Source organism: Lagopus muta, chromosome 16 (assembly GCF_023343835.1).
Source record: "Lagopus muta isolate bLagMut1 chromosome 16, bLagMut1 primary, whole genome shotgun sequence".
Taxonomy (NCBI): domain Eukaryota; kingdom Metazoa; phylum Chordata; class Aves; order Galliformes; family Phasianidae; genus Lagopus; species Lagopus muta.
Window position 1 is genome coordinate 1,407,480 of NC_064448.1, and position 27,548 is coordinate 1,435,027.

The following is a 27,548-nucleotide window of genomic DNA, read 5'->3' on the forward strand; positions in this document are numbered from 1 at the left end:
TTTTTTGTTTGTTTTAGTAAAAATATATGGAAGTCAAAGCCAGATACAGAAGAAATTAACTCTTTACTACAGGCTTTATGAGAAGTAACTAGGAATGAAGGTCAAAATACACAACAGTTCTGCTTTACTGGCTGGTAACTGGCCATCTTCCCTTTACAAAAAAATAAACTGCATGTGCATTAGAAAAAACTCTTGCTGTCTTCACAAAAAAATAAAAGGAGATATTCTCCCATTAACAGTTTATTCCTTACTCTGTTTAAACACCCAGCAGATGCTAAAAACCAACATTAAGAAGCTTTCAAGCAGAGTCAAGCAGGCCACACCATAGCCACATCCCTTTTTGAAGTCTGTGGATCCTGTATTCATATTGCAAGCCTGTTTGTGACTGTACAGTTTGGACAAAGGTGCAAAGTAGTTTTCCTCTAAATGCAGTTTAGTAGAAAACTCAACATTTGAAACATTTAGATTAGTATCACGTCTCATGCAAGTCCTAAGCACTTTCTGCTATAGAGGTTCATTTAAGAAACTTCTCTGAACAGCAGCAACCAATGCCAAACCAAGAACCCAACCGTGTTTTGGGAACACCACACTGACAGACTCAACGTCAAGCATCGCCTCATCCACGCTTGTGAAAAAAGCTGGAAGCAGCTCCAGAAGAGCAGATCGCTGTACTTCTTGTGGAAGCACACAGTGTGATCTCAGCACATACAAGGCAGATAGCATAATGTCAGCACCACCGCTTTGATGTTCACAACATTTATGAACTGGACAGTTTCAGACAGTTTATTTGGAAGTTGTTTAAACAGGAAAAACAGCATATGAGAAACTTTCACCCTTATGAAAAAGGAGCATTAAACCAACAGGATTTCAACTTCTGTATTTACAGTTTACCTGAGGTGCAAGGACTATATATTCTTTCAAAGAAACTCTTTTCAGCAGCGCTCAAGTATGTAAAAATATAATTCCTACCTAATATTTGGTCAATTATTCTAATGAAAAATACTCCAAGTCAATGTCAAGACATACATTCCCCACACACCTTCATAACCCATTGTTTAGACTACCTTTTATGGCTATTTGGTATTAAAATGTTAACAGAACCAATATTATAGAACTGTAGTGTTTTTATATACAGTACAATCACAGCTTAGTTCAGTAGCTTTCACCATTCATTTTCCTCAAGGGATGAACTGCAGGTATAACTCCATAGAACATGCACTTGTGTCCTTAAGACCTGGAACAAATCAAAAATAGGGTTTTGCATAGAACTAGAAAATAGCATAACACTTTTTGTGAGGGAGAAGGCATCCTTGAAAAGAAAGAAGATAATCTTCACTCTTGCATAAATGTATTTAGAAATTATTACTGCCATATACAGTCTATCCTGTTTTTCATTACAAATTAAAACTGGCAATCAAGTCTCCTTCTGAACACTCAAACTCCAAGCAGGAGTACAGGCAGACATTGAGACACTGAAATTGAGTTACCCCCCCCCCAAAAAAGCAGAACCAGGCAAAAAAATGCTTAGTGGGGACAATAAAAGCAGCAAGAGTAGAAGACTATCAAGAAAAACAGCAAAGTATTTTAAAAGCTGTCAGCTAGAGGTCAGACAGCTCTGCTTCCCTAGAATGTAAGTATCTTTTTAGAAAAGACTGCACACTGGCCCAGGTGCTGCAGCATTCAAGAAGTATCTGCTTAAGTTTCAACAAGGAAAATGATCCGTGGCTCCAGCTTAGAAAGAGCACACGGATATATTTATTTATAGACTTACTCACTGCTTATCTCCTTAGCAGCTAAGAATGTTGTGAACACAATGCAATTGTGAAGTTCTGAGATTCAGCTACAAACTGAAGAGATGAAGCACAGGAATTCAGCACACCAGGCTAATTCTTTTCACTTGACTTATTTCCCCTAAGAGGCTACACCCATCCCTCTGCCAAACAAAGGAAAAGCTACTTGGAACAACCTCACCAGCACACAAGGATAAACTGTCAAGGAGCTATCAGGAAACCCTTACTTCTCTATGAAATAATCCAGCAGCAGTCTTGTTAGAGGCAAAATCTTCTGAAGTTGTAAAATGAGTAACGCCTCCATTTTCAGGAAGAACTGACCAACACAACCTCTTGAGAACTAGCAGAGGATTCACAAGCTATGATAACAGGGATGTCCTCCCATTTCTAGTTCCCCACATTGTTCCCCCACCCCCGTATACTGACACAAGGGGAAAGCCCTTTGGTGAACACTTCCCACTAGCACTGTATCTAATTAGTACATTGATCTTTTTTAGAACCTCAATTTCTTTTAGGAAGGAAGCATCTAGGCATTATTTTTTAAAACACAAGTTATGCCATTACGGGTATTCAAAATAACTAATGCTACATGAATATTTGCTTCACTTTCTAAAAGGGAGAGTTTGCATTTTCAGATGTTCTGGTTCAGGCTCTCATAACCTCTCATCACACTCAAGCAGCAGCGTTTGATGTTATGAGTACCTGATGCAATATTTAAGTAACAGTTAGTTCAAAAGGTTTGTTTACCGTTTCCTGAAGTAAACCATCAAGTCTTCTTGTCATTTGGTCGAAAGCGTGCATTGCCAATGAAACTCTCATAACTTCGCTTTTGCAGCACACTGCTAGATAGGTGTTGGTATGACACTGATCTTTTTCCTGACAAAAATAAATTCAGACGAGTTATTTCCTGATAATCTGATCGGTCAGACATTCAGCTGGAAGCAGGTCTCTGTCAGCACCCAGAACACAGCTCACAAGCAAGGCTCAAGGTGCATAGCTGTCCCTTGTCCTCTTAGAAGCTATGGGAAATACAGTACCCAGAACTAGAACAAGAAGAAAAGCTGTAATTTAAGAACCTTGTTCTAAGCTGTTTGCATGCACGTATCATGCCAGGTCTTGCTGGTATAATTTGCAAAAGATGTCTGTGCTCAACTCATCATACAGTAGGGTCCACTTTCAGAAGTGAATACCTCATACCATGTGATACCTACATGTTCATTTCCTGCATTTGTTTGAAAATAGAACATGAAATGAAGACAGGGGTACTACATTATTACCTTAGCTAACATAGTTAACATGATGTAACATGAATGATTTTGTTAAGCAGTTTTCAGTGTAGTACCCTGGTAATTTTGTATTTACCCACAATCATTCATTCAGATTTATATGCGTGAAATCAATGCCTGCTCCAAACCAAGTCTTTGTAGCTTAAGTAAGCAGTCAAGAAGTACTTCATAAAATGAAGGGAAAGTCAAGGATCATTTTCCCTCCCAGGATACAAAAAGCCCAACTGCCATCCATATTCCATGAAAGCTTTAAATGCAGCATTGAAAAAACCTAGCAAGCTTTAATTAAATTAAAATGGCAAAGCTAAATTAATATTTCAACAGAATCTACAAAGCCATTGGAGTGTGTCATGAGCAATTGTCTTTAATTTGCAGTCTCTGCCAGATCAATCAGCCAACAGGTTATCCTTGATAGCATGTTGCCATTGCAAAGGCAAGTAATTTGAAAATAACACAAACTGAGTGGTTTCAGAATGTTTCTGTCTCTTCAGGGCAATACAGAGTGGCACAGCTTACAAGCAGTAATAGAAGGCATCATGCTTTAATCAAGCTTGCCAAGTGGAACACATTCTCATGACAACTTGATCCTGCATTTAACATGCAACATAACATGTTCATAGGACCTAAATAATGTTGCCATAAGCACACAGGTCCTTAGAGAAAGATTTTTGACATGCTCTTATAATATCACGAGGGCTGATTAAGATTACAGAAACATGTAGTAAATTGCATATAATACCTAAATTGCATGTAATACCAAGTACCTCCATGGAATTGCAACTCTTAGGCAAACAGTTGTACCCAAGTTGTATTTTTTTTTTTTTGTTAAACTGAAGAAATAAGAATTTGCAGAAGCTCTTCTGTCTCCAACCATATTAGAAGTCTAATGCTGAGAAATTCCCTTGCCTTAACCTTTTCAAAATCATCAAGGTTTGATTTCATTCACGTACTTCTGGGCAGAATGGTTGGAAAGAGAAGCAATTAGACCTAAGAGCCAATGCTTTATTGCACAGGCCATTTCTGGAAGTTTGTAAGAAAACCCCCATCAAAAGGGTCTTATTTCACAAGTCTTCCCAACATCAGTAACAGCCATGAAAAGTTGCCTTGAGATGGCTCTGCATAACCAGCAATGAAATCTTTATTTCTATGACAATTACACTAATGATTGTAGGTAAGCTTCCGAGTGCTCTAAATCACAAGAAACAATGACTATAATTTTGACTACAAGCTGCTGTCTCCAAGCTCGTACCATAAAAGAGGAAGAGCCTACCACAGATTTTTTCTGATTGACAGGTGTAGCTTTCAGAAGAAGAACAAGGTGGATTCCAGTGAAGTCACTGTTTAAAAATGGTATTGCAGCAATTCCACAGGCCAACCTCTCTAAGAGTGCTGCCTTGAGAAGAAATTCTTCTATCCTCAAGATAACGCTGGAGAGAAGCGAGATACTGACCCATCATGTCCAATGCATGAAGGTACAGACTTACCAAGACAGCTGAAGCTACAAGGTTTTATTTTCCCCTTATTTTAAACTCAACATGCCTTTATACAGTATCAAGAGAATTCTCTAAAAATCCTGAATGTCCTCTGCTCATCAGGTAGCCATGTCACAAAGCACAAGTCCTCAGTCAGTTGGCTTGTACGCAAACTAGCGTTCTACTTGGTCCTTAAGGACTAGCATTCTGCCAGGCTTTTTAATCAGTGGTTATTTATATATTCCACAACTGCATGAATGACTTCTGCACCACTTCTGCACCCAGATAAGAAAAGAGTATTTCATCCCCTCAGATCACTAGGAACATCAAGAGGCAGCAGTAACATTTGTCCTCGGGCTGGGCCCTGTGCATTCTATGTGTGACCCAGTGCTCATTGCACATTCCTCAAGGCAATTAATGGCACAGGTCATCTGATACAGATGACACCTGATGAAACTAGGAGTTAATGCTTTCACAACTGTTTCAATAAGTCCAAAGTGATGCTAACTTTGCCTATGTCCTTTCCTGACCCAGTCTGGAAGCAGAGCTTTAACACTTGCCTTCATTTTTCCACAACTCACTAGTAAGCCCACAGCCTTCACACACACAGAACAGAGCTGGTGCATAGACTTTTCCCCACATAACAAAACACAGGTTTAGTGTCTCTCACTTTGCTCTGACCTAAGGTAGCATAACTCTGCTTGTTATCTCAAAGTGACCTTGCTGTTCTAGAGAACAGGAATATTCAGAGTTTAGTAGACACCCTAAGGCTACAGAGCATGCATATGCATACTGTTCATTCCTACAACAGAATCTTCCTTTCAAAATTCAAATTCCTATATTTGAGGCTAAGCCTATATTGGTCCTCAGCTGACAGTCACAAATACCTTCTAGAAAGTCAGACAACTGCTTGAGCATCACCTAGCATCTTTTAACCTTGGCCTCCTCAAGCTTTTGAAAACGTTGACTAAGAAACAAAGCACAAAGTTTTTCCAAATACATCACAAACTATTCACTACATTAAGAGTTTTCCACAGTAAAGCCTTACTACTTAGTGCAGTGATGCCATAATAGAATAGCAGAACTCTGTTGTCTTAAGCATTCTGTTCCTAAACATTACAAAAGCCCACTGAGCAACAGAAGTATGATATTTACGTCATAGTTTATGGTTTTAATACATCTTTTTCTGTAACTGAATGAAACAATTACCTACAAGAGCTATTTTTTTTTTTTCCTATTAATATTCCAGATGGTCCAAGACTTCTTGTAAATTAAGCAGAAAGGCCTGTTCCATATCCTGGATTAGTTAGCATGTCTTGAGCGCTCTAATGAGCAAACAGTACATGCTTGATATTAGATACTGTAGGCAGGGAGGTGGAACTTGAATCTTAAACCTCTCCTTAAAATTCACACCTTACCTGCCTAATTCCCCAAGACGGGAGTTTGCTGAACCTGGATTTTACATTTAAAATCCAGGCACTGACCGTACTTGACGAAATGTTAACAGCAGTTGATTTTCTCTATTATTTTATTGTAGCTGTGCATTTATTATTTCATACACCTTTCTTCATAAAGTTCAAAGACATCTAACTGAACTAGGATGGAGATACAGTACCTTCTACTGTAGAGCTGGTGACTTGGCCATTGCTAGATCCACAAGAACTGTAAAGTGATCCAGAGCTATATGGCTCATAAGGTTTGAGAACAGTCAGTACTTTAGGAGGATCAGCATCATCCGAATTCAGAAGCCCTTGTTTGGTTGGCAAAACAGAGGATGCAGGTTTGGTGCGAGAACATTCCTGAGGTAGCAGATTTGCATATCTGTTTGCAACACGAAATCTGCTCGTTTCATATCTTCTGTAATTAGCCACTGCACAGTCACTTTGTTCAATAACTACCACACTATGTTTCATTCTTTTAGATGATGTTTCACCATATTCTAGATTTGCATTGCCCACAGATTTACTACAAAGATAGTCTCTTCCTCGATGACAAGACCAGGCAGATTCGTTTAGGTGAGAGTCAAGAGCCCCATTCATACTGCTGCTTACTGCACCAGACTGAGACACTGTGACATTCAGAGCTTTCATTTTAGATTCAGCTCTTTTTACTCTGTCCAGTACCGGAGAGCCACTGGAACTGGAGTGCATTTCTTGCTGAGGTTGTCTATAATTATTTGCCTGAGCTCCAATACTACTTTGCTGTTTATGAAACTTGAGGTTACTCGGGGCTGCGCTGCTTGAATCAGCCATTGCAAAGAGAGAGACTTTGTTCTGGGGAGGATGACACTGCTTGGATTTCCCCGTTTGCAACAGTTTTTGTGGAATAGATGGGGAGGCCTTACTTTTGTTAGGATTAAAGGACAGAGGAAGCACATCTTTACCAAGCAGGGCAGGAGGGCATCCAGTGCGTCTGGCTTTAGCTAGAGCCTTGTTTCTATAGCCATTTTTGTTAACGGTGTCAGGGTTATATTTGTGCATCAGCCTCTGGTGCATCATTAGGACTTCTGGGTAGAATGTTCTGTAAGTACAAAATGGGCAGGTGCTGGGTACTAGGCCTCTAGTAGTTGAAACCACTGAACATTCTTGTGAAGTCCCAATAGATAAGTTCAAGGGCATTTCTTGAGCATCCACCACATGTTTGTGTTTGGAGTTCTCACAGCACTCTCGTACATCAGTTGTATTTTTTCCATCCTTAAAAGCACAAACATACTGGACATCATCTCCCTCTGATTCCACAGAAGCCTCTCTCTCTCTTTTATGCGAAGCACTGGGCTGAACTTCCTTTGTTTCCTTCTCAGACTTTAGTTTTTCCAAGTAAGGAGCGGACCCATTCTCATGCATTTGATTCAAATTGTTACAAACTGAACGTTTGATCGATTCCCTAGAATCATTTTTCATTCTTACAAGGACTGTGCTGCCTGTTGCATTATTCAAGGACAGGATTTCCTTTTGCTGCTTTGTGGGTGGGCAGCCCTCAGCATCTTTGGCACCATCAAAAAGCCTCTTCAAATTTTTGGTTTCTTGAGCACCATCAGCAACCAGAAACAGCTCCGTCTCCTGACTCTGCAATGAAGCTTTGCTGTCACCTTTCACATCTGCTGCACTATCAGCTTGCTTGTCCTTGTGATGCCTCTCTAAATGATACCTCAGTGAAGTTTTCTGTGCTGCAGCATACTCACAGAATTCACATTTGTATGGTTTTTCACCTGAAACACAGTTTTATCAGTAAGTTTGATACAATTTGAAGTCTCGAGTACAATTAAAAACAAGAAAATAATCTAGGCTTTTGAACAATAAAATAGATTTTTCTTCCCCCTTTCATGTAATCTTAAACCCCAGAGTCCAAACCACGAAAAACTGTCTTACTGCTTTTGCTAACTACAGTGACATCTTCTGGTTATGAAGAAGATAGCTCCCTATGCAGAGTGGTAGCTCTGTTTGGCAGAAATAAGCAAGCACAGCTGTGGGTCAACTCCAAAAATGCATACATAACCCTTGATCACATTGCAGGTATGCTACTCAACAACACAAATGTTACAGTTCTATAGATAGAGTTGTTTCAGTAGAAACACAGACATACATTAACAGAAGTAGAATGAGTTGGCTTGGCTACAGGCAAGTTTAACTGAAGAACACACAGCTCTTTCCCCAGGTAGCAGCAACTAACAGACAAACTTCATACTTGGAAGTATTTCTGTGTTCTTACTACACCATGAGAGGCAGAAAGAATTTTAAGGTCTAAAATGAGTATTGTAAGGAGTACAATATAATTGGCCCCAAAGAGATTTACACTTAGGTACATAACAAACTCCTTTCCAGAAATTAACATCAGATCTTTTTCCCAGCATTAAGATTAATCTTTATTTTTAAAAATCAATAACTTTGAAGGCAACTTTTGTTTTACTTAGCCAAAACCAGACATCCCATCCAATTGGATTCATCACTTCCTTCCCCTCCCATAAAGCTGAAGCCCATTTACCTGTATGAGTTCTGAGATGAATATTGAGGTAATAGTTTGAGCGAAAATACTTTCCACAATAGCTGCATTCTCTGGAGGCTCCAAGATTTTTAACTTTTGCTCTTTCCAAAACATCTTCATTTTTATCTTTGAGAGAAAATATAGCTACATTATGAAGAGCAAATGCAAGTCCGTAGCCCCTTTCAAAACCACAAGCAACTATCTTAGCTGTCTTTATGAAGGAAAAAACAAAAGGAAGAACTGTTGCCAACTCCTGCAATCTGCGAGCATCTTTGGTTCTGCACTGATGTACACTTAGAAAGCAAAATGGCTGAGAAGGTTTCCAGCTGTGTCAAGGACCAATGTGGTTAGTGTCTGAAATGAAGCAGCCCCACAGAACAAACAAGATGTAAAACGAGGCCTCAAAGAAAAAATATTTAATTCTGTAATAAACTACGAGAAACTGTTGGAGAATGGCCTAAATGAAAGTCATATCTGTTAAAACCTGTGTTCTTATCATAAAGGGGAGTACTTGCACAGCGTGGTTATTTGGACTGGAAACCTGCCTCGAGCACCACGACAACACAGGATGTTGTCCTGCAGAAGGAAAGTGGAGAGGACACCTGTTTTTTTACCTCTACTGCAATATTAATCTGCAGTCAGTGAAGTGTCATGCCCAGAACCACCAGCTTGGCTTCAACAAGTAATCTTTCACTAGAACTGTGAATGCTTAAGCTCTAACGAACAGGAACGTGGCAGGGGTTGCTGGTTCTGCAGAGCACGTGGTTCCTAACTCTGATAAACTGAAGTGCAAGCGATAGCGATTACCACTGGAGGGCGGCATGCACAGCACAATGCCTAACAAGGGGAGAACTCACACACAAAACGCCATTCAAATCAACATCTTGATGTTTTTACAACTCAAACTGCCAAACAAGTCAACTTAAGTATCCAAATCAAAGCTAACTAGAAAGCTAGAAAGTGGGAAAGTGAAGGAAACGTTTTGCTTAACTAAGATGTTAGAAACATGATAGACAGCTTAAAATGATTTTCCAAAGTTACTATGCATTGGAAAGTTTCCATACTGGAAATGCTAAGCGTGGCTAAACTGTGGCCAAGAGCAGCCAGAGCTGTTTCAAACAAACAGATAATGTCTCAAGAAGCATGACTCAGCATCTCACAATGAAGGCTGTTCTCGTTTTGGATAAGGCGCTGTGAAACAAAACAAGCAAGCTAACATTAGGTAATATTATTTTTCCTTTGTTTTTGGAGGCAACATTAAGGGCAGCACATTACCAGAAACAGAAAACTCAGTCTTGTGTGCCAGGACATTCTGTACGTTGTCTTTTCTAGCGATTATGCAAGTGTCTGCTCTTTAAATGCAGACTTGAAGTATGTCACACACAGCAGTGCGAGTTTAGCTACATGCCTTCTTGCTATTCCGTTTTGTCCACAGACATGCAAACTTTTCAATTAAGGAATCAGTCAGCACTGCCTTACAAAAATGTGCTAGGCAAAGTGAGGCTCAGCATTGGCCCTGGGTAACATACAGCTTATCTGTTCTATCCAAGAAGAGGCGTTAAGTATATTCCCCTTGCACACACATATTAATAGTCCATATACACATCCTTAAACAACTAATTTAGAAGTTTCAGGTCCTGACACTCGGCCTGCCACGTGAGCTATTCAAAAGAAACACGAACTATGGATGGGCAGGAAAACCTTGGAATTATTCTTTACTTCTTGGATCCTAATAACCACTGATTTTGAGCAATGAACATTTTCCTGCCCTTTCTTACAAGACGCAGAATCAAGTGGGAAACATACAATGACTTGTTCAGAAATACTACCTGTAAAAACATGTGCTGTACAAGAATGCAATGATATGCAGTATACCCAGTAGAAGTATGTGTCTTGGTGGGGGGAATACAAGTTTTCTAGACAGATTGTTATTGGAAGTATTTCAGTAATTCCAGAAACCCAGACCACCCCTGCCAGAAGGCCCAACACAAATTCAAAGATCTGCAAATACTTGTGTCAGAATATTTCTCCTTTTCCTGTTCTTCCTCTCCTCTCCCCTTTCCCCCACCATACTATTTCGTATTTCCAATGTAAGTTCTGGAAAAGGTCATCAAGAGAGATGATGCATTTTTTGGCTTTAAACAGCTCCCAAACAATAACAGTTATTTCAATCTCATGCCTCAAAATGCAGCTCACCTAAATGCAGTGTTTCTGGAAGCCCGTCTTCAGAGCCATCTTCAGACCCTCCTTCCACTCGCTCCACTGTTCCATTTTCATCTAGGCTTGCAATTATATCAGTACAGCACGACCTTGAAGCAGCTGAAGTCTCCCCATCTGTCCTCCTGTCTCTCTTATGCACTCTAGAATGAAGGACTAGCTGGTGGTATGTTCTGAAGGCTTTGCCACACTCTGAACAGTGTGTTGGTTTCTCTTTGTTCTGGGACAATTTAGAATCCATCTCCATAGAAGGCACTTCACTGTTGGGATGTTTCAGTTTGTGTCGGTATAAGTTACTATTCCCTGTATAACTGCTGTTTTTATTTACTTTTGACTTCCCTGTAGTTTCAGTCTGGCTACCTTTATTTGCATTCCAAATTTCACCAAGTTCTTCTTTATCGGAACATGAATCATCGTTGTCTGTGCTTCCTTCTTGTCCTGATTCTTTAGTTTGGCCGTGGCCAATTGCAACTTTACCTTTGGTAGCCAGCTGCCATGCTTGATATGTGTTGAACGGATCCAGCTCAGCAATCCATTTCACAGGTTTTTGTGATTTGTCATTTTCCAGAACCACTTTTGGTCTTAAGTTCAAAAATCGCAAAAACTCTTCTCTGTGAGATGTTTCTTCCAGATTGGGATCACCGGTCACCGGGGGGCTTTCGCCATTGGGTACTGATTCTTTGGTGTGCACCTTACTGTGCTCAAGTAGAGTCTCTTTATTGAGAAATAGGAAGCCACAGACCATACAGATTTTGTAAGGCGATGTTACATTTTCAGTTATATGCTCCTGCACCACCTCATTTATTGTGATGGGGCTTTCAGAACCTTGCTGAAGCTTGTTTCTAGAACCAGGCTTCCCAGTATGTGTTCTCATGTGATTTTTGAGGAACCACGGCTCTTTGAATCTTCTTCCACATACATTACACCAGTATGTGAAAGAATCTTTGTGCTTTTTCATATGTGCTTCAACATCAAAAGCCTCATCAAACGTTTGTCCACAAACTTCACAACTAAGTTCTTCACTGTCCTTTTCATCGTTTGGTGAAGGCAAATTTGTTCTTACTTGACACTTATCTAGAGGACTAAGATACTCTGCTTCAACACGCAGGACAGCTGGTTCACAAAGAGTAGGCCTATGCTGAGTTAAAACATGCTTTCCAAGTTCTTCAGGATGCTTAAAAGTCTCATCACAAAACATGCAGTCCAGAGGCATACATCCTTCAGCTTGCATAAGAAATTTTTCTTGCAAGCTTTTGTAAGAAATGGTATTTGTTCCTTTTATTGTCATTGAGGCATCATTATTCTCCATCTGTGCACCAACAGTACTGGCTATTCCATCCAGTCCATCCATATATGCCAAGAGAGGCTGAGTTGGCATGTTTCCTACGTTCTGTTCCCTATTACGTGTTTTAATGTCAGGTTTCAGTTCTTTGGGGGATGTTCACTGATCACGATAAGGACACTTGTAAAGTTCTCCAACATGTGCTTGCAAGTCTGCTAAGTTCAAAGTCTTCTGCCAAGAAAAAGATTTTTTTCCAGGAGCAAAAGATTATTTCTTTTCCATTTTTACCTGTGTTAACACATCACTGAAAGTGCATCACTGCTTCTCTCAGTGACACGAATGAGGTTTCTTGAATTGTCTTCTGATTTTTCAAGTCTGCAGAAACAGTCAGTCACACTTAGTTTTTCTGTACAAAACCTTAAAATAGTTGCATTGGGCAAAATGCACTTGAAGGCAAGTTCAGTGCCACAAAGAACTCCAGCACCTGAAGAAGAGAGAAAGCAATCCGTAAGACTTCTCAAAAGAAAAGAAGATATCTCCCAAATAAAACCATTGAATGCTTTCGAGCAGAGAAGGCATACATTGCTAAGCATCAATGAGGGACAACTAAAAGACACTCCAGTGATTTTCTACATACCAGAGTGGAAATAAACAGCTGTCTTAAACATTCCTCTATTCCATTAGCTAGGCTACTGCTTTAAGACTGCTATGTAATAGCAATACTTCAGTAACTGTTCTAAACCTGCTCTTACCCAGCTGCATGAAACTGCTTAAACCATATTTCAATATGTACATCAACTGAACTCCTACCAAGTAAATGAAGCGAGCCAAAGTAACCTTCCAAGAACTTGTGAAACCAGAATTTAGAGCCACAGTAAAACTCTGTTTGTTCAGCAATGGCTGTTGAGCAAAATCCCTTCTTTCTCCCACCCAAGACTAGAGAGCTTGGAATTAGCACTCGCTGTTCTAGTACAAAATAAGCATTAAGTACAAATCCGTGTATTAAGAACTTTGTTAATACCACTGCTCAGAGCTGTTGATGTCTGCAGATTTACAACCTCTGCCGCAATTAGATCATCTCAAAGTTTCAGTCTAATGATGCTGTTGCTTGAGCACTAGTTTAGTATTTAAAAACCATCCAAGAGGCCAACTATTGCACTTGCAAAGGAAATGCTTCCCATTTCAAACTGCATGCAACACCAAATGTGTGTTTGATTATACTCCAAAATGAAAGTTTAAAATTCCGTAAGTTTTAAAGGGGCTATGATACAGTTAATTACAAGTTCCACTCACAAGAATTAAAAAGCCCACTAGCAACAATTAATTAATTAATAACTCTCTTAGGGCAAAGGAATTAATTCTCTTACTTGAGAGAAAATGGAAACGTTTCACTTCATTCCAGCCAGAGAAAGGATAACCATTCCAAACAACTCCTGTAATAGATCAGTCTATAAACATGTTCACAACAAGCAGCTGGAGCAGCAGCTACACTGCTGTGGTCCCACCTGAGGTTACCTGCTCCAGCTTTTCTATTCAGACAGCAGGGGTGGTCTTCACTTATGAAATCTCTGAATCACTTCAGTCTAAGGAAGCACAGCAAAACATTGCCAGGAGTAGTAGATGGAGCACCTCAAACCCTTATCCTCGCACTGCTCTACTCTTGGGTCCTAGGAATATTCTTTAGTTCCAAACTGAAAGTCAGCTTCTTTTCCTGCCATTATACTAACAAAAGAAAATCCTGGAGTCTACAATAAAGATAATTAAAAAAAAAAAAAATTACTCAAATGCCAATACAGCTGCCAGCTGCTTGTGTTTATCTTTTCCCTGCAACACCAGAACCTAATACTGTTGTCCAGTCACCTAACCAAGGGCTAGACAACAATTCATTTGAGTACCAGGAAACCAGAGTACTCCCTTCTGGCTTCTTAAAACTCAAAGACTATGCCAAAGGCTCACGTCACAAGTCAACAGGAAGCACAGAGGGAAGTTGGGTGGAAGGGTAGAGAGACTGGAAGAGGGACCAAACCACTGGCTGATAGGAAGGTGACAGCAAAACCTGAATTTGCTGCAGCCAAAATATCCCTTCACTAACTGGGGACTTTATTTCCATTTTTTTAATTGCTTCTTTAATCACTGTCATGATTAACACTTCCTCCTTTCACAATGACTCAAAAATCTTTTGTAGCAGGCAGATTCAGCCTGTGGTGTGACTCTTCTGAATTGCTTCTGCTGCAGCCTTTGCTCTTGCCCTATCCTTTCAGTCAGTTTTGGCTTTCTGGCTTCCACGCACCCCTAAATAGGCAGGTGGGGAAGCTATAACAAAAGTTTGAAGCTGAAGTACTCAGAAAGCTTTCCTTTTTCATAAAGCGTAAGGAAAAACATATCAAAGGGTAATGCTTAGCATGTTTTACTTCGTGTTTCAACTTGCTGTTTTGTTCCATTTCTGCTGTAGTTTTAAGAGGTATTTTTACACAGCAGGATAACATGCTGCAGCACAGCTCATGTGCCTAAATGGTGGCTATATGCCTGAAAATAATTTATTTGCAAACTAAAACGAACAGCTGCTTTGAAGGATTTCTAAATGCCTCTAAGGAATACCTAAGCAAAACACTAGAAGTGAGCTTACAGAGTCTAACATATTTACTTTTGCCTACACAGGTAAATACTCTGCAGTAGTGGATAAGAATCATACCCCACAAAGGTCACAGGCACTGCTGGGAAGGAAGTGCCCCCAGTCCCATGCACTGAACTGCTGAGATCCATCAGTTGTATCCTCACTCCTGCCCAAGAGCACGGCAACTGTCACCCTGCTACGCTCCCCCCCCCTGCAGCATTATGACATCAACAGAGCAACGGGAGAGATGTCACTGTGGTGAAAACACAGATGAAGAACATCAGAAATCCACACCATCTCTCACCCTATGAGGACCAATATTTCAGCATCCTGAGATGAGAGGAGAAGTTGGTCTACTTCAACAGCACCTCATTTCAATGCATCAGAGTAGAAAAATTACTTAACTGTCTAAAACTCCACACCTGTCCTTACAACTACCCAGCATGTAGCTTGCACATGGACTGTGAGAAGAGTTTGACAGAACAGTCAATTGTAACTGCCTGAATTTATTGGGTATCGATAGATTTCAATAAGCCCTTTGGAGAATCCTCCCATGGCACTCCAAAGCTGAGCACACACCCACCAACCTGTGTTGGCTGCTGAATGTTTGCCAGGCTTTTGCTGTTTTCAATAGGAGGGTCTCAGCAGTTGTGAAGGACTGGTCACAGCTCACCCTCTAGGCAGCACTGCAAAGCAGAGCAAGATATTCCTGGCTTAGAACCTGGAAGGCCTATCTGCAGTTCAGGCAACTATTTTTCTTGGAAATGTTATTCTATCCAAGAGTTAGCATCTATGGATTGAAAAAGGAAATCTTGCAGGTAGAATTTCTGAAGAAAACTGCAAATGCATTGAGACATTACTATTAATGTCAGAAAACAAGCTGGAAAACTGCAGTCTTATCTATTTCATTCTTCACTGTGATTAGACAAACAGCTTTCTAAAGTGGGGCGTATTTTACACTCATTGTTTAGACTAGCTAATATATGCTTAAACTATAAACCAAGTATCTGTACGAGGATTTTATCCATTGTTTAAAGAGAAAACCACCTTCTTCCTAGTGAAGATAATATTATAACTTGGACCCGAGGACCAGAAGTGCTGATTAATTACATTCCTGTTCCTCAAAACACTGTAGGTACCAATAAAACAGCGAGAGTTGCTATAATTCTGTATTATTGCTATAATTATTGTATTGAAAGAAGATAAACCAGTAGTTTGGAAGAGCACTGTAACTACCTGGGCCTTAGAAGCCTATATACTGGCAAAAAACCCACAAACAAACACACAGTACCTGGGGCAGCTTCTGTCATCTTTCACTTTCAGGAAACAAAGAGGGAGGGACAAAAAGAAGAATGGGACAACGGTAATAGACAGCCAGAGACCTTAAGCAAAACAGCAGACTAAAACAGGAAACACTTCCTTCCAACATCTGAAGAGAAAGCTGTAAGTTTGCCACAGATTAACCTTAAAGTTGAAAATAGAGGATGACTCTCCACATTTCAGGGAGTTCACATTCTGCCTTCTGACGTCCCTGTCCGCCATCTGTGGCCAACAGGCATCCCAACAACAACAGTGAGCACAGGGATCCCGCCAGACACCTCCTGTGGGGTCACTGCCAGACCTGACAGCTCTGCTCAACTAACAGCGCTGCCTGAACTCCATCCTTTGGCAGCCCAGAGTGCTTCGCAAGCTTTACTTCACAAAAGTCATGTTTGACCATGTGGTCTTTAATCAAATGCTTCAATGTGTTCACAGCAATACCCATTATATTTATGAACACCACAAAATGTATATAAAAAAACTGAACTCAACAGATGAGAACATCTTGTTTGCATCATGCTTGCCATACAACCTAATAACCACACCAAAAAGCTGTTGCATATAAATAGATTATTAGAACAGACTAAGTTTTAATTAAGTGCCTGTAGAGAAGTTTAAATTACTTTCATTAAATTACACAACTGAAGAATGCAAGTTGCAGTCTCAAAGATTTCTTTGGGAAATGACCTATCAGTGCTAATTGTATTGCATTTCTACTTCCTGCATTTCAAAATTTCCATGAATATGCAATAAAAATTCTAGACACACCTTTCTGAGAATAGCAAAGTCCAGCCACTGAACTTCTTGCTTCAGACACCACGGAGCACTGGGACTGAGCTGCATAGCTGGGAGCAGGAAAAACAACTACACCTCACTAGCTGCGTGCTGGCAGAAATAACAGTTGTTCAACTGTAAAAAGCTAACTGGAACAATTACAGAAGTTCACCTAGTTCCTGCAACAGTTTCTTAAAAACAGAAGTGAGAAAACTAGAAGAGAGTTACAACTAAGAGATAAGTTACTTTTGTACGGCCTACACAAGATGCACTCCGACAGCCAGCCAGCAACCCCGTAACAGACCGCTAAGCCAAGGCCAGCAGCAAGCTCTCACGTTGCACTGGTTCCCAGGATTTCCTTCAGTGTCCTGTGGAAGCTCCAGACCCACGTAGCCCACCATCAGGAACATATTCCCACCCCAAAATCTCAGGGAGCCAGTTGCTGCAGTTTAGCTGCCTTTGTTTGTTTGTTCTTGTAACCACGTTTCTTTCTCTTGAGAAACTTCCACATAACAGAACTCCACTGATTTTCAGCATATTCCTTCAGTTTGCCCCACATTTCAAGGCGTTTCAGGAGGAGAAAGATATTCAGCCTCAAAGTCTGCACTCAGAACAGGTTCCTCCTCTTCAACACTGCTAATGAAAGATCACACTCTGCTGCTGGTTAATGGGAAACCATTGACAACTTACTGAAGCACCTTTTGTATTTCTATCCACAGGTTTTACTTTTGCAGAATAGTTGCTCCCATTCTGCCTTGTGAACATAGAGTAATTAACATCACTTTTTCCTTATTGAGACATCCCCACTTTGCAAATCAAAAACACCTTATGGGATTATTGAATTCAGCTGGGCACAACCACATCCAGGGACAATACTGAGCACAGAATAGCTCATGTATAAATGCACCAGATTGTTTGTTTTTAAAGGAAAAACTAAATTGAGGCTTGGTTATTTTATTTAGCACTTTTCCCCTCTTTCAGTGCATAAAGTTAAGGCAGTTCCACCACACCTGGCATGCGCAGAGGATACAAAGCAGAATTGCATCCCCAAGTGGCTGCTAACAATATTCAAGAGCTGCAGACTCTCAAGACAGTGCCTACAGAGTCCTAAGGCTGTGTGCAGCATTCGCAGAACCCAGCAGTGACAACACTCTGTTAACAGCACTGCTGTGCCATGTGTTCACATTTAGTCAGAACACAAAGCAAGAAGTCACTGTGAGGTTCTAATTCACCCACTGCTTCAAAACATCAGTCAAATTATCAGATACCCAGAACATGAAATGTCAAGCTTGATTCTTCAAGGCCCTGGATTTCTATACGTCAAACACACAATCTCTAGGCATTTTCTAAGAAAGGCACATCACATCTCACACAGTAAGGTGTCCTCCTGTCCCAGTTCGAAGAACAGCAGCCCCTAAACCTAGGGAATACATTTTTCGTTCCATAGACTGAGACCTTATTTCTGAAATGCTCCAGTGCCCATCTGCAAATGACTTGAGCTGAGCACTGGCAAGCTGTAACACTGGCACAGAAAGCCTCATTTTGCAGAATGCAGTAGTCAGCTTTTCTTCTTAACGCTATAGGAAGCCAGTAACCGACTCTCCATTACTGCGAGTCCTGTTGCCTTCTAGAGAAGGGAAGAACAACTCCCTTCAGCTTTGTGACTGTAAATCATTTAACAACTTCCCAGTTCGTTTCTGTGTTAACAGAGTAGCACGAGTGCACCTAATGTAGCTTCTCATCCATATATTTTTTTCTGCCATGTGTTGAAATAGAAAAATCTTTTTAAATAGAAGTTTGTTAGTAGTTCATTCAGATAAAGAACTAGCATGAGAACTTATAAAGGAAATGGAGACCTAGGGGGAGGAAGGGGAGGAAGAGAGTTGGTTTGTTTCAGTTGCAGGAAAAGATCAAAACAAAGATGTTCAGGTTGAAAGGAGAACATAAAAGATGACCCCAAATTGGAATTTCCACTCCCTAAATGCTGCACATCCTCAAGGCCCCTTGTTAGTCTTCATCTTTCAGGCCTGAAGTTTTCAAAGTTACTCTAAACCTCGATTCTTAGAGAGGTTTTCAGAGTTTCTTTTTATCCTCTAGAAGAGAGGCTATTTTGTTTCCCCTCCATTACAGATCCTTGCAATGCAGCTACAGAGCTTTCCAACGCAGCGCAACTGAGACAATTCACAAAAACAGATCTGAAGAAACAGACGTACCCAGGGTGCAGGAGTGCTATTATCCAGGCACTTCTCCACACACGCTTCAGAAAGATTTTGAATTAAAGCTCTTTTGTAGTTAGATAAGACAGACAAATATGCAAATCACTTTCCTCCAGGAATTTAATTACCAGTGGAAAATAACTAGCAGTTAATGATGAACAATATTAGGAAAACTCCCTCCCCCCATTTCAGACATCTATAGTGATAGAAACAAAGGATATCCTTTCTCTAAAAAACCTTTTCCTGCAGAGTCCCTTTTTCTTTAAGGCTATATGTCTGTTTTGGCAGAGGATGGATAAGATGAACACGTCTCCTCAGTGAACTGAATGCCTCTTCTATCAAAAGATGTAATTATTCCTTTCAAAGCAGAAAATATATAAGCTTGCATCACTTTGCACATGTTTTTCCTCCACTGAGCAAGAGTAAATATAAAAGAGACCAATTTCTGGCATGAAAGGAGGAAGTGCTACAAGTAAGTATTGACTTTTAAAGTTCAGAAGCACTGCTCCAACACATTTTCCAGATTTCTCCCCTTCCCCCCCCCCACTCTGAGTAGGAGAGAATTTCTCAGGGACCACAAAACCAAAGCTGACTGTAGACACTAAGAAGCAGCCAACACCTGCTGTGGAAAGGCTGAAAGACAAGAGCAATCCTATTCCAAATAAGTCTGGGACAAGTTTCACCACTGCTATAAGATGATGCAACTTCATTAAATCAAGAAGTTACGTGCACTTAAACTGGCAGTGACCCCTTACCTTACAAAACAGTTTATTGTTCTCTCCACAACAGGTAAAGACTTCTGGCGAAGTGAGTGATACATTTTTACTGTTGAATCAGTTTCACCTTGCATAAACTGCCTTATGTTTAGTCTTGGTTTCCATTTGAAAGAGGATATTTTCAGAGACCTTAACAGCAAATTAAATTATTCTCTCCTCACCCCCCCCCCCCCCCCCCCCCCCCGACATCTTTTGGCAGAGGGATGTTAGATCTCTCCAACAGCCACCACTACAAAGAAGTGGTAAACTTGGAGTTTACCAAATTAAACTTAATTTCTTATTACTCAAGAGGCAGGAGTTCCTCTGAAGCAATTATGGGGAAGTTGCATCCCTTTGGGCAGCGTAAGTGAAATAACAGGAAGAGAGATTCTTCGCTATTCCTGAATTGGAGAGGAGTTCACTTTGTCCAGGATATTCATCTTCCCTTGCCTTCTCACCTGATTTCAACTCCGAATCCAACTCTTACCAACATAGCGGTGTGCTGGCAGAAGCAGCAGCAGCTTCCTATTCCCCCCCCTCTGCAGAGCAGTGACTTTGAAGCTGCCACTTTCAAACATACCCACAATTACGTATTGGCAGAAATCAGTCCTGAAAGATGGAAAAACGCACACAGTCTGGTGGAAAGACACTTCTACTAAGTCCTTCCCTGGCCTAAAATCTGAAGATACAAAAATAGCAATGAGCTTGAAATACACATTTCTTCCATGCAGGTGGGAGCTCTTCCAGAAACCAGTGCCAATTGATGGAGATTCAGAAAGTTTTAATTGCCCGGCATTACCTTAATTATCCTCCATTAAGATTGAAGGGATGCATCTGATGACCAACACATGGCTTCAAACTATCCTAGAAAGCAAAGCCAGCATCTACAAGAAATGGACCTCTCCAAAGAGAGGAAATAGGCAAAAGTTTTGTATGTTTGTTTTTTTTTTTTTCAGCAGCTAGTAAAAGGTTAGAAACAAACATTAGAGCTAAACAGAAGTTGTGGCTTACCTGGGCCACCTTTATATCCATCTCCTAATGGTTCTAATTGGAGCACATCTAGTTTGCTACTTCCTACCTGCGCAGCAGAAAGAAGCTGACCAAAGACTTCACCCCATCAGCCCCATGAACCACTGCAATGAAGCGTAAGCACAAGGGACTTCACCTCCCTTCAGCAGTTATGTGAAACTACACTGCACTCTATTACACAGAAAAATGCAAGTACACTCATTGCACATAAACAAATTCAGACTTTGATACTTTCAGTTGCATAAAATCTTCAGAGTGTGAAAATCCCTATCCAGTCAGTTACTCACTTGGACGAGTTTCTGCTCAAATCTTTAAGTCAGGCAGCACTACATAGATTTTCCTGCGTATTCTAACCACATTTCCTCTTGTACTTTCTTTTGAAATTCTCAAGGCAGTCGGATAAACAATTCAAACTTCTGCAATGAACTCAGACATTGTATGCACAAACAATGTAAGTCTCAGATTTTTGATTTATACCTCATTCTCCTCAGCACCTACATTGGTTTACTTTGTGATTTCACGTCTGTCCCTGTCGCAGCACATAGTTTGTCCTGTCCTCCCTCCCCTGCCCCAAAAAGAAAGAAAAAAATGAACACAAAAAAAGGAGGAAGAATCAGAACAGCAACTGATCTATGAACTATAAGTTATAATCTTGTGACTCTGGTCAGAGCATAGCAGTAGAAGTTTTAATATATTTCCCTCTTGTTTGGCAGAAGAATAAAAACAGTAAAAGCAATAAAACAAGATTATTTGGAAATTCCCCTGAAAAGTTAAAAACAATCAAACCTTTGTCAGAGTAGCCCTAATTTTGGAGGTAGGTGAAAAAAAATAGCAAAGTTAGCTTAGGAAAGCATTTTCTTAGTTTGTTTTTTAATAAAGTTACGACGCAGTGAGGATCTTACATAGCTTGGTCATATCCTTTTCCTTACTTTTGTCTTCAGTTGCAAATCTCCTGTGGTATGAGTCACATCTCTCTAAAAGCATGCATACAGTAGTCAGCACAATCCCCCGCCCGTATTAACGCACCAGAAAGAAAAACTCTCCTCAACTTTTTTTTGTTACTAGAGCTACCTTAAAAAGGAGGGTCAAGGGTCAGCAGAAATGACCCAGAGCCTGTTAAAAGTCAGTAACAGTTTGAAATAAATGTAATTATGAGATGTGGAAAGAATATCTTACTGGAATGCTGATGTTCTAAATCCAGAGTCTCAAAAATAAGAGGGCTGAGCTGGCAAATGGCAGCCCTGCTGCAACCGAAATGCACTATCTTGCTATATTTAAAGACAATACCTCAACAGTTAAGTATTGGAACATTTTAAGTGAGATAAATAAGCATAAGACACAGGCAAATATCCTCGGTTATTTAATCATCCTGAAAGCAGTGTGGAAGTGTGAGGGGGAGTTCAAAGGTCAAACTCTTCTTTCAGCTGCTTGCAAAGAAAAGAAAGCTTAGCCCATTTTACCTTAGGGAAGGGAAGGGGGGCCGGGGCCGTTCTTCCCATATGCCAGTACTAGTTACACATTTCATAACACAGGAAAGAGGGAGTGTATTTACATATACAGTGCATGGAATCTTTTACTAGGACAATGAATTCCATATCAAGATTCAGGTTGAAAGAGTTGGGACAAAAGAGTCCCAAAGAACAAAGGGAAGTTAAAATTTACTTCACATTTCCCCAGAGCTCCTTAGCTACAGAGAAAAAAAAAAAATCTGAGGGTTTGTAATTAAGAGCTTATTGTAATCACCATTTTGAAAGTCAAGGGAAACTCACGGTTCCCGTTCATTTAAAATGTGATACTGATCTATCAGCGCAGCTCTAAGTGGAAGCTCAGCAGCGAGGGGAAGATACTTTCTGAAGGTTAGAAGTACTCAAAAGGAATTTTTAAATGTGATCTCATGAAAGGGGAAACCAAAATGAAGTAACCTTTTGTAAGACAGCCTGACAAAGGTGCTAAGGTTTATTAGCTTCCTCTTCCTAGCCCCCACCCTACATCTCATCCCCCCCCCCAGCTGCTACCTAAACAAAGAAAGACATATTCCCTTAAAATGAAGGGGGGGGAAAAAAAACACCTCTAATCCAAAGCCTGGAAGCCATTCTGTAAAGACTACTTAATGTGAAACTTTGTTTACAAGATACAAATATAGCCCTCTCACCACAGTCAAAACCAGAAAACATCCACTTATTTAAAGAAATACTTTTTCTATTTTGATCAGCGAGAATGTAGGTACTCATTTTAAATTTAAATTCGCCTCAGTAGTGCCATATGAATGCTTCAAATTCATGTATGATATGCACTGTTTGAGAATGTTTAAACAAAGGAAGTAGGAAAAGCCTCAAAATACACAGTAAAACTTAATGACTTCAATTTAAAAATACATACTGATTGCAGCACGGCAGAATTATTCTCTTCTGCTCACAGCCAGCCTTCAGAAAGGGTGAGTGCAGGCAGTGGAGTAATTTGTCCCACTGGAAATTCTGTATAAAACATCTACCTAAAATAAACAAGGCTTCGCAGCAAGAATCGTCAACTGCCATTAAGGACACACCTTAAAGTTCTTACCACACAGTAACGAAACAAGTACAAACTAGTGGTGACTGTTCGCTACTTTTGTCTGAAAAGTTAATGAGATCAATTCACCCCTCAGTATCAGATCTTAAGATAGTTTTCCTAAAAAGGCAAGCGACAAACAACCCCCAAAGACGAATAGCCAGCACTCGGGTGCCTGATGTGTTATCAGAACGCCCGAGGTTCTTGTAAATACGCATATAAATATTAACATTTAAACCTGACACCACCTAATACTAGAAGGTAAAACGCTGAGCCTCTGAGAACGCTGCTGCTCGGGTACTGGAAGGCAGCTGTTGTTCCCCTGCCTTTTCTTTTGTTGTGCTTAATCTCATGTCAAGTCATTCAACCAACTCCAAAGCGATGAAGACATAATTGAACAGCCTTAACTAAAAACTGATCTACTGTTCTTAAATAGCTCCAGATATCGTTTAACGAGTCTGGAAGACCCACATATTTTAAGGGAACCTACAGAATTTAAATCAGCAACTCTGGTGCATGCAGAAGAGTTGCTTGGCTGCGGGCCAAGCCAATCAATAATCACTGTAATAACCACGTTTCTAAAGTTATTTTCTTTTCATATTCGTCACTCCAAAAACTTCGAGCAGGATCTCCAAACTCAGTGCTGATCTCGAGCAGTTAAGATGCAAAGCCCAGACGCTTCACACAGAATTACAGTATTGCTCCTTTTTTAAAGAAACATCACAGAAAGGTTAGTGATCACAAAGGCACATTCCTGCCACAGATCTTAAAATATTGACTCTGTTACAGAAGTAGTTAAAGGGGAAGAAAAAACACCTCCTCCACCCTTCCCCTCTGCCCTCCCCCTGCCAAAGAATGCAGTTTATCCTACTTATTTAAAACCGTCCTTCTGCATTAGCCAAGGAAACGCTTAAACCTTAGTGTGGACATCACAAATTAAAGTCTTAGCCGTATTCCCAAACCTACAGTAAATAAGAGCTCCTAAGAGCAATAAAACATGGCGTTTAAGCATTTGCAAGCCATTGTCATAGCACCGAGCTCTGATACCTTTGCAGACACAAAACCAGCCCCCCAGCACGAGCATGGAAGCACTGGTCAGCAAGTCAATGCCTGCTATTCAACTTGTAGTCAGGCGTTTGAGTTCTGTGTCTTCCAGATCATATCACTGCTGCATTTCAGGGCCTAATAAAATGTGAAGAATGATATGTTCTCTTTCTAACCGCATCTGAAACTGCGTTATTTCCCTCTCCTCTTTTTTCACGCGTTCTTACAAAAACTTCCTTTTTCACATACTTCTATAAGAAAACATCTCACTGCACCTCCTTCGGTTCCTATTTCTATTTTCGATTTTCACTGCGTGCTTCTGCTGCTGCCTCCCCCTCAAACCCACCGCTGGAAACTGGGGTAGTTTTAAAGCTCTCAAGGTCATTCCAGAAACAACAACAGAAAAATGTTGTTGTCCTAAAAAAAAAAAAAAAAAAAGAAAGAAAAGAAAAAAAAAGAAAAAAACCTTTAAGCACACAAAACCCCCCAGACTAAACCCTTTTCAAATCCAAACGCCTTTCAGCAGCAGATCAATAACACAGCATAAAGATTTTTGTTCGCCACCACTTCAAAACTATTACGCTCCAATTCAGATACTTACAGGAGTCACAGCACGTTTGGGGGCGGCTCATTAGAGCTCAGGGCTCACCCTGCTGCAGGTTTCTGTGCGGGGAACAAACAAAAACCCCACACCCAGAACAGAAAGTCCGGTGGGTATCACGGAACAGAGTGAAACCCAACCCGCAGATATCCCAGAATTTTATTGTCCTCGCTCGGCAACGTCTTTTGTTGCTCCAGAAGTCAGTCGGAGCTTATTTATTTCTACCCCAAACTCACGGTTCCCCTCGGAGATCGGTAAATAAGAGGAGAAACGAGATGCCACGACGCGGCCGCGGCTCAGCCTTCGGAGGAGGGAGGCAAACGGCACAAAAAAAAGCTGGCAGAACGGATCGATAAACTTTTCCTTCCCTCCCCCCCTCCCCCCCGCCCCACGAGCCACTTACTACACAGCCTCCTTCCAGGCACATCTCGGCTCACAAAGGAGCTCAGCTCCTCCCGCGCCCCGCAGCCTCGCTCCGGGGTGACGGGGGGGAACACCTGCACGGGGGGCCGGGAGGAGCGGGGCTGCGTGCCGGGTGAGCGGCTCGTTACCTGCTGCTGCTCCGCCAAGGGAGGGGCGAGGCCGCTCACCTGCCCCCCGCCCTTCCTCCTCCTCTTCCTCCTCCTCCTCAGCCCCCCCGGGGCCGGGACAGCGCTGCCGCTGGGCGCCCGCAGCCTCACACGCGTGGGCCCCGCCAGCCACACGGCTCTCAGGTGCCGCCGCGTGAGGGGAAAGAGGAGGAAAAGGGGGGGGAGTGGAGGGGGAGGCCGGGGCCCCGCTGGAAGCCGACCCTCAGACCTCCCTCACCTGTGCCTGAGCCGCCTCCCCGGCCGGCATCCTGAGGTGGGGCAGGAGGGAGGAGGGAAGCGAGGGCGGCCGCCCGCGGTGCCGCCGGAGCCCGGACTCGGCGACGCTGGCGCTCGGGGCACTGTTTGTAAACCGCTCCCGCCGCAGCTGTTGCTCGGGCAGCCCCCGCCGAACGCCCCGCCCCCCCCCCCCCCCCGCCGCCGCCAGCCCCGCCCCGCGCCTGGCTCCGGAACGCCCCCTGCCGGCGGGGCTGGCTGCGGCTCGGGGCCGTTGGGCCGGGGCCGTGCGGTGCGGCGCGGGCAGGGCCGCCTTTGTATGGCGGAGATGGCGGCGTGCCGCGAGGACGGGCGGCACCGGCACCGAACGCGGGCCCCAGAGGAGCCGCCGCCGCCTTGCACGTGTCAATCTGGCCGTAGGCCGCGGGAGCCTCATCCTGTGCTCGCTGTGGGTCCTCCAGAAGCAAAGCGGACTGAGGGAGCCCAAAGAGCCGCTGAGTGCTGTGCAGCACTACGTTTGGTGATAAATAAATGTCACGGCAATAAGCCAAATAAATATCACGGCAATAAACTACAGCATCGCACACACGTGTATGCAGCGCACGGAGGACGCTCTGTGCCATGAGGGGAAAAGGAGCAAATGGCAGCGTGCCTCTGCTGCGCTGGATGGGACGGCTGGGAAAAGTGCCCTGAACAGAGCAAACACAGCCAGGCGGTTCTGTGCTCCGTGCCGCTCTGACACGAGCACTCAGCTCCAAGGGCTGGCACCGCTACTTCTATAAAGGTGCGGATGCTAAACTGGGCCTAAGTGAACCTGGTGAAGAATGGTAGCATTTTTTTTTGCTATTCCAGTTGAAAATGAGGAGCTTTGATTACTTAAATCCACAATGCTGTTGGTAAAGTGCTTAATCTCTGCTAGACCTGAGGTTAGCACCTTCCTCAAGTAAATGGGATATGAGAGAGACGAGGTTTCCACTTGTCTGCTTTTCCCCCAAAGGCACACCAAGACCTGTTCCAGTTGGTTTGGTTCATGTTAGAGAGCTCACACGGGTATCAAACCCAGCAGCCCCGATGGAGGACACTTCTCAAAGAAATACAACCAAAAGTAGGTGGATTTTTGCTTTCTTACCTTTTTTTTTTTTCCCCTCAAACTTCTCCCAACCCAAAATGAACAACACTACTCTGGTTGAAATTGAGGTCACTCGTATGTCGTACAAAGATTAATCAAAGAACTTTCCGAATGTGGCAATACACTCACCACACTATTCTGGAAGATGAAATATCTCTATTGGTAAATTTGAATCTTGCATCACACCAACTTGAAATGGAATTCTTTTAATGAAAAGAAGACCACAGCATATAAGGCCAAACTTTTAGAATTTCTCTGTCTGTGACCTTCAATTAGTCATACAGGGAGACGGTGTGCCCTTATACTAGTTTCCTGACGGTTAAAAAATACCTCTGTGAATCTGCTGTGCAAACTGAGACCGGGGATTTGCCTTAGTCTGCTTCTGTACAGGTTTGAGGCATTAGGTTTTGGCCCTCCCACTGGTTGATACAGGAGGGAATTGTTGTAGTGGCTGTTGCACAATGAGCATTTTTGGTTGATCTTTTTAGGTGTGATTTTTGCAGAATGATGGGTCTGAACAAGACGTCTGTGCACACATGCAAAATATTACACTTTTTTTGCAAGAGCTTCACATTTCTTTCTAAGTTGCTGCACATTAATGTGTACTATGTAACCAAACCTGATTCCACAAACACTCCCAGGGCGAAGCACAAGAGCAGCAACTTCAGTGGGACTTGCATGTGTGTTT

At 41.9% G+C, this 27,548-nt stretch overlaps 2 protein-coding genes across 6 annotated transcripts in view; one reads left to right on the top strand and one right to left on the bottom strand.

Annotated features, from left to right (window-relative positions):
* Window positions 1-27,548, top strand: part of DOK5 (docking protein 5) — a 514,932-nt gene that overhangs the window by 230,691 nt on the left and 256,693 nt on the right. The gene's annotated exons all lie outside the window — the stretch shown is intronic.
* ZNF217 (zinc finger protein 217) lies at window positions 768-25,878 on the bottom strand. Of its 4 annotated transcripts, none has more exons than XM_048963008.1 (6): window positions 25,736-25,878; window positions 10,726-12,512; window positions 8,530-8,655; window positions 6,164-7,756; window positions 2,538-2,666; window positions 768-1,234 (listed from the first exon to the last, which is right to left on the bottom strand). In XM_048963008.1, exons 2-5 carry the CDS (start codon window positions 12,122-12,124, stop codon window positions 2,557-2,559), a joined length of 3,228 nt encoding a protein of 1,075 aa, XP_048818965.1. In that variant the 5' UTR covers window positions 12,125-12,512; window positions 25,736-25,878; the 3' UTR covers window positions 768-1,234; window positions 2,538-2,556. The 4 variants fall into 4 exon arrangements, with proteins under 4 accessions (XP_048818965.1, XP_048818969.1, XP_048818966.1 ...); XM_048963012.1 differs by lacking the exon at window positions 25,736-25,878 and adding an exon at window positions 25,480-25,567; XM_048963009.1 differs by lacking the exon at window positions 25,736-25,878 and adding an exon at window positions 25,332-25,473.

Bases quoted from the DNA above. Each gene is read 5' to 3' on its own strand.
- ZNF217 (XM_048963008.1), bottom strand. From the start codon at position 12,124: ATGCCAACTCAGCCTCTCTTGGCATATATGGATGGACTGGATGGAATA. The intron at 8,656-10,725 runs GTGAGCTGCATT...TTTCTCTCAAAG, and splicing joins TCCAGAAACACTGCATTTAG to ATAAAAATGAAGATGTTTTG. The intron at 7,757-8,529 runs GTAAATGGGCTT...ACTGTGTTTCAG, and splicing joins TCATCTCAGAACTCATACAG to GTGAAAAACCATACAAATGT.